At 28.0% G+C, this 10,298-nt stretch overlaps 1 protein-coding gene across 1 annotated transcript; it reads left to right on the plus strand.

Annotated features, from left to right (window-relative positions):
- Positions 1 to 310: 310 nt before the first annotated feature.
- Positions 311 to 10,035, plus strand: LOC129314006 (uncharacterized). The gene is made up of 5 exons (XM_054957419.1): positions 311 to 393; positions 485 to 674; positions 977 to 1,384; positions 2,612 to 2,797; positions 9,892 to 10,035. The coding sequence occupies exons 1-5, from the start codon at positions 311 to 313 to the stop codon at positions 10,033 to 10,035; spliced, it is 1,011 nt and encodes a 336-aa protein (XP_054813394.1).
- The last annotated feature ends 263 nt before the right edge of the window (positions 10,036 to 10,298 follow it).

Consider the following 10,298-nt stretch of genomic DNA (forward strand, 5'->3'; position numbering starts at 1 on the left):
AACATGACATAAAAAAGTAAATAAAAAAAATAATTCTATAAAATATGGGTTGTTTCATGATTTAGCTCATGTTCCTACCTCTAATTCTAAGCCTCCGATACAAACCCAAGCTTATTTAGCCAAAACTTGAACTTATCGATTTCCAGCCCTCATTTTCCCTTAAAACGAAGTTACTAAATTATTGTGCTTATGTAAGGATGTGTAAAAGTCTCCCAGTGTCAGTGTCATCGATATCTATATCTATTCCCTAGTTCAACCTTTGCTTCCATGTTGTGAATTATCTCCTACGTTCCAACCCCGACGTAGAATAATGTGCATAGTGGTGTTTCTCTGGCAAGCCCACCCACTTTACCCTTTGATCCTTTTGAACAACAGAGACGAGTACCACAACAGGCAAGCTTTCATGTCTCCATCCTTCCATTCTTTCCTTCTTTCTCATTTCATAACAAAATGTTAAGTAAATGTTGACGATGGTGAAATGAAGGGCGACGAAGGCAGCGTCATGGTGGGAAGGCAACGGAGCAGAGATACTAGGGGGGCGAGACGAGGTGAGAGGAGGGACATGGCTGGCTTGTTCCAGAGATGGAAGAGTTGCCTTTCTCACTAACGTCTTGGAATCTCATACTCTTCCTCATGCTAGAACCCGGGGCGACCTCCCACTCCTATTTCTCAAGGTGTATATATATATATATATATATTAATATACATGCTTATGTTTTGTATACACTGTTGTTAATTCAAACATGTAACATTATTCACGTGCGCGTAAGACTCAATCAATGCATCACATCAGGTATGTTTCCTCCTCCATTTACTCATACTACTATATAATAAAGTAGAAGTATTCATAAACTTAAGGCTTGAAGTTTTGAGTTAGTATCTATGATGTCCTTCGGCTATTCTTACATGTTTGTGTTTGATCGCTCCCCATTCTCTACATAGTCTTTTTTTTTTTTTTTTTATGTGGTTGTGGCAGAGTGCAAAGAGTCCAAGAGAATTTGCGGAAGGACTGACGACAGAAGGAGAATATTACAGGGGATTCAATTTAGTGGTGGTTGACATAGAGTCGAGAACCATGGTTTACATGAGCAACAGGGGACCAAAAGCACAAGGTGAGAGCTTCCATGTACAGGAAGTGAGGCCAGGCCTTCATGTTGTTTCCAATGCAAGCTTGAACTCGCCTTGGCACAAGGCTGAGCGGCTTCGTGGGTTGTTCCAACAAGAGATGGCCAAGTTTAGTGATAAAGCCATTGCTCTTGACCGCATTGCTGGTGCTATCATGAAGGACTCTGTGAAAGCCCCACCTGCCCTTCTCCCTCGCATATGCTCTCCTGATTGGGAACTTTCCTTGAGCTCCATCTTCGTCCACGTCCACACCCCCTTGGTATATTTATACTGGCTCTTGCTTTCTCATTAATTTAATATTCTTCCTCTATTCATTATTGATATTAATATATGAGAAAATCATATTCAGCCCCCTCCTAAGGAAACTAATCACAAATAAAGACTAATAACAAATTTTATTCGAGAAAAAATAAGTCATGTTCCCATTTTAATAACAAGCAGTTCCGCATTAGTCCTTATGTATAATTAATTCCCATAAAAGGGGGTTAGATGTGATTTTCTCTTAATATATAGTCCAACAGTGAGTTTATGGAACCACCACTATAAAATAGGTTACAGGAACATCCATATAGAAGTATTTTTTAAAAAAATTAAAGGATATTTTTTTCCCTTAACTATTGTCTTAAGAGTATCTAGTATTCTAAACTTTTATGTAGTTAAATTTCCTTACTTCAACATTTGAAAATGAAGCTTGAGCATCTTGCCGTTAAAAAAAGTTAACTTTAATCGTTAGTTGACTTAAAAATTATAAAAAAGGATATCAAAAAATATAAAAAAGGATCCATAAATTACACATAAGTACTCTATAAGAAAATTAATATCAATTATGTCTCTTAAATTGTAAATAAATAACAGGATACAAATGTTATTACTTACCTACATAAAAGGTCAAAATATGATTTTGATTAAATCATTACTTTAGGGACTTAATCGATATTAATTTTTTTATACGATACTTATTTGCAATTTTATATATCATTTTTTGTAATTTTTTAGATCATTTTTTGTAATTTGTTTAATCAACTAATAGTAAAAGTTAATTTTTTTAATGGTTGGGTGTCTAGTGTATCATTTTAGAAAGTTGAAGGGAAAAATTATATTACAAGCAAGTTTAGAATATCAGACACTCTTAAACGAATAGTTGATGGGAAGGAAATGACTTTTAGCCCTTTTTAAAAACACTCTTAAAACATGAGGTGGAACAAACTGGAACCTTTAAAACAGAAATATTCTCGTGGACTATAGTTTATGAGTGTTTATGACAAAAAATGCTCCAATAAGTATATCAAATACAAACAAAAGAGGTTCAAACATAAATCGCTCCATCAGACTTTAAAAAATAAATTTAAAAAAATTAAATATTTTATTTGGAAAAAAAAATTAAAGTTTATTGTCAAAAATAATTTATAAATTTTCATAGTAATATTTTAATCTAATAATTAATATCCTTCCCTATGTTCGTTATTGATATTAATGTATGGCGAAGGGTGTTTATGGAACTCGGAGTATCACTGCGTTGAGTGTGACATGGAGCGGTGAAGTGAGATTTTATGAGCTGTATTTGGAGGTGGATAGCACTAATGCGTGGAAGGACCATCTTTTCACTTTCAATATCCAACAGCAACTGCATCTCCACAAGCAGTTTCATTATCCTTGGCAGAGACACATGATGGTGAGGGGGAGGGTGGGCAAAATGAAAACGCACCCCTCATTCTCTGGAAAATTATAAATTTGACATAGTTTTTAGTATTTTGTAGTTCATATTCTTGATATTTTAAATTATTTACTTTTCAATTTTTAATATTTTGTTCCCCTATCTTTTTTTAGTATAAAATTAACTTTGATAGTTAGTTGACTTAAAAGTTTTTAGAAAATGAGTTTAAAAATTATTAAAAAATCCATAAAATTAAAAATAAAATATCTTATATGAAAATTAATATCGATTAAATTTTTTACATCTTTTTTTGTAAATTTTATCTGTTTTTTCAGATTTTTTTTTTGAATTAACTAATTATCAAAGTTAATTATTCTATAGGTAGGGCATTTAATGCACTATTTTTAAAAGTTAAAAAAAATTGGATGGTTTAGATCTTATTACATTGATTAGCATGATGCTCACCCAACAAATGCATAAATCAACATTTGATTAGGTAAGCAACTAAAAAAAACCAAACACAACAATATTTTTACTGCAGTAACCATCCATCATGACAACGTTAGCCAAATGTTTTCCCTCTCAAATTTTCTGATCTAATGGTGGACGCTTTCCTGTAGCCATAAGTGCTCATCTTAGAGTTTACTGTGTCTACACTTTGACACATTAAAATACATTTAAATTAATTAATTAAAAAAATTATTTAACTACAATTTTAGCTTATTTAAATTCATTAATTATATTTAATTAATAATTATTCATTTAAACTTGTTTCTCAGACACATTTAGCCAATGTTAAATTAGTTAATTAATTAATAAATATGTATAGTTAAATTGATTTATTAAATTTTTAATTAAAGTTTGAAAATTTATTTTAATGAATTACGGTATCAGTGAATACTTATGATTGTCACCAAAATATATTCAATTTTTCACTTATTTACAAGTTTATCACTGTATCATTTTTTACCATAATTATTTTGCATACTGATAAAAAGTTTGTCGTTGAAATACTATTTTGCACTAGTAATAAATTCTGAGTGTTTGTTGCAAAAGAAGTAATTTTAAACAACATTTTTTGTCAAAACATTTAAGATTAAATTATATTCGACTTATTTTGTTTTAAGATTGTATTCAGTTATATTTCAATATACATTGAAAAAAAATCTTGTTAACATATTTTTTCATAATGTAAGAAGCAAAACATATCCACCATGCCGGGGGGGCTTCTAAATCATCCTTAAGTCATTATTTTATCTAAACAATAATTTCTTTTTTGCCTTGCACTCAAACCATTTTAATTTAAGAGTATTTTTATCTATTATAAAAGATGTTTAAACTATATATTAAATCTTTTGACTTGAAAAATATGCCAATATACACACCCAAAACTCTTGTAAAAGTGTATATATATATATATATATATATTCTCATTGAACATTATAAAGTTGAATGATAGAATCTTAATGTTAGCCACTTTATAGACATATATATATAGTCAGTCATAATGTGTCGAATGAGCTTTCTAAGTAGAAAAGTCTTATAATATTTTCTTTTAATTGATATTCCTTGTGATCCAATCCCATCTAGTAAGATAAAATTTTTTGTTGTTGTTGATATTCCTTGTTACATTTAACAACAGTATCATTCATAAACTTGAATAGCATAGTGATGAAATTATGAGCACTCTATTTCTTGACATAAGTTAAAAAAAATTTGGCTTAGTTTGTAAAAAATTTTTTATCAAAGACTAATTAATGACCACTTTATTTATGATTAAAAAGAACTAATTTTTTTTAAAATTAAATATTTTATAAAAATATTTTCTTTTAATTTTATAAAAAATCATATATTATTTTATATTTGATTATAACAATACAAATTTATTTTTTTATTTTTTTGATATCTTCATGAAACATTGTTTTTAAAAAATATTTTATTATTTTATTAATTTAAAATTTTATAATATTTTGATGTATCTTTGTATTTTTTATGATATTCTATCTCATATACTATCGGAAATAAAAGAAGTCTCACATCCACAAATTAAAAAAAAATATTATGAATATATAAAGTTTAGGGTGCATCTAATTAGATGACTTAAGCTATTTTAGTGAAGTAGACTATTATTACAACTTAATATAAAGAATTTAGCACAGTATCAAAAGTCATTCGATTTAGGACAGAAAACAAGAGAAAAACCAGAAAAAAAAAAAGTAAGAAAAATGAAAGATAAAGATCATTTTTTCCTTGAACTTTTTTTTTCCACAAAAGTGCTGAGTACCATGTAACTATTTTTTTGAGGAGTAATTTTATCCTTCTGTTAAAAACAAACAATTCACTGTTATTTGCTTATGTGAATTATGTGTAGACCTCATTGACCATTTGACTTGGCTTATTATTATGGAGTTAAAATGGTTATTTGTTCCTAACTCTTTTTTTAGAAGTGCTAAAATCTTATTAAAATAAAATTAATAAATATTTATTCCAACCCGTGAGCCCCCTTATAGAGGAGCTTGCATGTCACTATACTACAAGGTCATTGGCCTTAAATTTTTGCTTTACATGGGCCCATCAACTACAAGATATAATTTCTTAATTTAAAATAAAAAATTTAAAAACTAAAATTAGTAAGCCAAAGGCCTCAAGAACATGTATTTTGTTGCAAAAAGTTTCTGGTTGTTAATACTTGCATAGCTATTTTCTTGAAGAATGTTTTTGCTCATTTAAAAATTTACAATGCATAAATTAAGAAAATATAAAAAAAAATCTAATTCTTTTTGAAGACTCTTGATCGTTATTAGTTCTGTATTAGTGATTAGAATAATGGCTCATCATCTAATTAGTTTATATGGATTGGTCCTCTGTTATGCATGTTGGGCAAAAGTACAATCTAATGAATAAGAACAATCAAAATAAAGATATAACAAATTATTTATATAATTTTCTACGTATGAAAAAGGAAATTTATTTTCATCCATCAAGTCCAAATGATTTTTTCCTTGAAAACCTTTCATGTATGAGAAACAAACAAATCCTATTTATATATAAGAAAAAATTGTTCCTTGTCATAATGTTCAAATTATGTAGTCAATCCTTTTATTTTAAAAATATGCCAAAATATAACTAATTTCAACATAACATTTAGGAAAAATGACAATAAAATTCCTTTGAATTATGTAAATGATATTTTAGTCCTTTAAAATACCATAATTTCCTTGAAATCTCAAGGGACTTTTTTGTCATTAAGAAATTAATATAAATGATCAAATTACACTTAATTCAAGATTTCAAATGTGAACTTGTAAATTGTTGTTGCATTCTTGCAATTTTAAGAAGAAAAGTTCTGAATCTTAGAACAAGACTTGTAAATGGCAATTGATATTTGAACTAATTAAGGACAACTTAATCATTTATATTAATTTCTTTATGATAGAAAAATCTTTAGAAACTTCAAGGGAATTATAACATTTCGAGCAATTTTATTATCATTTACATAATTTAATGAGATTTTATTATTATTTTTTCTAACATTTAAGTACCTCGCCAAATATCATAAGCACCTTTACAATATCAATATTCATTTAGAGAGTGAAATATCACTATTTACTAGAAAATAAATAAAAAATTCATAATAAAACATGAATTTGGATCACAACATGAGGAATGGGCATTCCAAGGAGAAAAGTTGTAAAAGTATGTGTTGTAGAAAATTCTTTTGCAATCATAATCTAATCTTGTAAAATCTTTCATAATTGACTTGTTATTCATGTGCGTGTTTGTTAAAAATGGTGAAGTTGCAGATTCTTTTTTAGTTATAATTCAATTTTTTAGTCTTTTGTGCTAGACTTGTTACATAAACATAAAAATTTGCAAAAAAAAGAAAAAATTCAAAGGGTTGATCAATTATGCAATGTATAAATTAAGAAAATGTAATAAAACAAAAAATATTAAAAAATCGAATTAAATTTTCTTGAAGCCAGGCCACATGATCATTTGTGCATTAGTGGTTAGAATAATAATGCCCCATCATCTAATTGATGTGGCTGAGTACTCTGTTATTTTCTCACATGCCGTATTAATTAATTCATGTAAGTTGGGATGTCTATTCAACAAGACATAAAAGTTTAGTCACCTAATAAATACGAGCAATATTAATAAAAATCAGGACATAATGAATGATATTTATATAACTTTTATGATAAGGGGAAACTTATTTTCATTCATATATAGGGCACAAACTAGTTTTTTTTTTTTTTATGAAAACCCTCCATGTAAGAATAGCAAAGAAATCCCCATCTATATTTGAGGATATATTATTTTTCTATTATAAAAGATATTCAAATTATATATTCGGTTCTTTAATTAATCTTATTTTAAGAATATGCCATAATAATATTGATTTCATCTTAACATGTATATGGCCAAAATAATTCTTTTATCCACTTTGTACTATAAACACATCTATATTATTAGTATTCAATTTAAAATTTATAGCAATTATGCTAATTAGTTTTTACAATTTATAAAGTATCACTCATCTTTCCCATTCCATAGAATATAATTTTTTTTTTAAAAAGCGACTAATTGTATATGATAGTCATTCAACTTTAAAAAGTTGGACTGAGATTACAAATATAATTCCATAGGTTTCTTTATCAATATTTGGATAACTGAAAACAGGGCAAGGAAAAAAGAAAAATGTGGTTCATTTATTATTATTTATCAATATTCCATGGTTTATTTTTTCATATATTTCCATCCATGTGCTGTTTACTTTTGTCCGAACGTTTAAATTTTCCACACAAGAATTGTTAATGAAAGATACTATTTATTATTATTTGTAAAAAAGAAATGGTTAAATCACATGTTATGGAAAATTCTTTTGCTGTCATAATCTAACATTGTAAAGTCTTTTATAATTGACTCGTTGATCGTCCTGCGCATGGCAAAATTACAAACAAGATTCTTAAAGTCAAATAAATTGTTTTTAAAATCTTTTGCCATTTACTTTTTACTCTTGCATGTGCCCTTCAATAAGGGCAAACACGCACTTATATAATCATAGATTTCAACGACGAACAGTTACATTCAAGCACTGTGATTTTTAAAATTTTTCATAAAAGAACTCAAAAAACTCAGAAGGATCAAAGAACTTGAATTTTGTTTTGAAATTATTACCATCATATTTCAGATTGTCAATCATTCTAATTCTTAATAGAGTCATCTCTAAATGAACACACAAGTTATAATATAAGAAAATTACAAGCAAAATTTTTTAAAGTTATGAACTTTTCTTGTCAAAAAATTATCAGCTTTAACTCGCAAGAATTATTGAGATATTTAATTATGAATTTAGTAAAATTATAATACATGAATGTAATTCTCCCTCAATTAGTTGTCATGGACAACAATCAACTAAACCAATTAAAGAGAATGTTGACTAATACACCACAAAGGCTCAGGTCAGAGTATGTTATTGTTATTTCAAGATTAGATAACTGACCCATGTTTAAAGCCCATGGATCCATAATTCATATAAAAAGAAGCATGTTATGCAAGCCAAGCCATTGTTCCTTTCCTTCTTTCTTTGTTTTTTTTTTTGGTCAAACATTGTTTCTTAAAAAAAAAAAAGCAAAGTTGTGGTGTAATCTTTCTTTTGGACTATGCCAAGCTTGAGTGCACAGTACAATCACTATTGTCATAGCCCAAAATTAGTGTTTCTTCGTTGGGGCAACTATATTCTTTGCAAGAAAATTGATGATTGAGTCATTTCTGGTTTTTTTTTTCTTTTAGCAAATTGTTTGCATCAAAGCCACATTCGATTACGAGAAGTAATTCGGCATTGAGCTGAATTAGGTTCTAAACAATGTTCTCTCTCCTAAAGATACTTTTTTGCACTCATATGAACTTTAAACTTTGGATCCCATATTTAAACAGTCACGCCAAAACCTGCTCCGTTAATTTCAAAAACTATTCATCATTTATTTTTTTCCCCTTTTTTTATTTCTACGTGACACGTGGCAGCGACAAGAGGAGGAGGATGTTAATTGTTAATCACGTGCGGAGAAACTGTTAGGCACATGCAGGGATCGTGACAGTTAACAGCTGAAACAAAATAATAATAATAATAATAATAAGCATTAGATTTTGGACAAAATATTGAAAAATAAATTATAAATATTGATTTAAATAATTAAAAATTCAATAGTTATAATTATAAATAAAATATTTAGATTCTAAAAATAATCTTTGTTTTGTAATTGAGATGTCTTATTGAAACTGTCTAAATAAATACTTTCTCCAGGTTACAGTTATGTCATTGTTAATTAATTTATTATTTACAAAAAATATTAGTTGAAAGCTTAATTTTTAAAAAAATATCTTCATTTTTCTATTTATACCCTTTCAAAAATTCCTAATAACACATGCATCTTGTTTAAATATGGAGCATTTAAATGCAATGAATAAAAAAAAGAAGAAGCAAGGTTATACTCATTCATTAAAAAATGTAAGGCATTTTTTAAGGAGTTGAATATTTAAAAATGTAAGGCATTTTTAGCCTTTCAAGGTATAATCATTGTTTTTTTTTTAAAAAAACTGCCTCTATTGATAGTGACTTTATATTTATTATAGAATGTTTAATAAGGGTAAATATAAAAAGATAGGGTTAGTTTGAAAGTAGGTAACTACTTTATTGAAGAGTAAGATTCGGTTAAAAATACCTTATATTTTTTAACGGAGGGAGTACCTAATAACATAATCAAACTATATAATGTATTTTTTTATTTGTTAACTTTGCAGTCATTTTCAACTCTGTAACATTATGTATTTATAACATTTTTATTTAAAAAGCTTAATATGGCACTAAAAGCCACCAATTACGTCTCTTTGAGTTCGCCTCTCACAAAATTCATATTCTAAGATAAATACCATTTAATAAAGTCAATGCAAGAATTCCAATCAACGAATATGATACTGTAGCAATGTTGCAGTTCTTATAGTAATTATTGGAGGAGTTCTTGAACTTCCTACCACCTGAGGAGCCTCATGTGGGTAGTTTTGTGATAGCTTGTATGATGATTTAATTATCTTGAATTCATATCTTTAAGAAGAAAGCAAAGGACAACTGGTGTGCTTCAAAAGTAAATATTCCCAACTCTAAGACATGTGCGAAAGAGGACTGCAATATTCATGCTGCCTTTTTGTGTATTGCTAAGACTGCTCTAGCTACTGAGCAAGGGCAGGATATGTAAGTTTTTCTTTAGACTTGCATGCATGTATTCAAAATCATGCCAACATGTTTGCACAAAAAAAAAAAATTACATGACGATTGGTTATGTCTTTTTACTCTTCAATAAGAAAAGCAATTTGGTAGCAATAAAACTACAAAATCAACCAACGGGAGGTAGGGTCTAGAGTGTAATGACCCAAAAAATTAATTTAAGAAAATCTAACTAATAAGAAGGTGTCTAAACTATTTTTAGTATTTTTATTAATTTTGGAACACATATCATCG

Source organism: Prosopis cineraria, unplaced genomic scaffold, assembly GCF_029017545.1.
Source record: "Prosopis cineraria cultivar Desert tree isolate PC_DT_omini unplaced genomic scaffold, ASM2901754v1 PC1, whole genome shotgun sequence".
Lineage (NCBI taxonomy): Eukaryota > Viridiplantae > Streptophyta > Magnoliopsida > Fabales > Fabaceae > Prosopis > Prosopis cineraria.

What these genes read in the sequence shown, in the direction of transcription:
- LOC129314006 (XM_054957419.1), top strand. Translation starts at nt 311, where the DNA reads ATGTGCATAGTGGTGTTTCTCTGGCAAGCCCACCCACTTTACCCTTTG. An exon ending in TCCCACTCCTATTTCTCAAG is followed by an intron (nt 675 to 976) that starts GTGTATATATAT and finishes TGGTTGTGGCAG; the next exon opens with AGTGCAAAGAGTCCAAGAGA. An exon ending in TCCACGTCCACACCCCCTTG is followed by an intron (nt 1,385 to 2,611) that starts GTATATTTATAC and finishes TGTATGGCGAAG; the next exon opens with GGTGTTTATGGAACTCGGAG.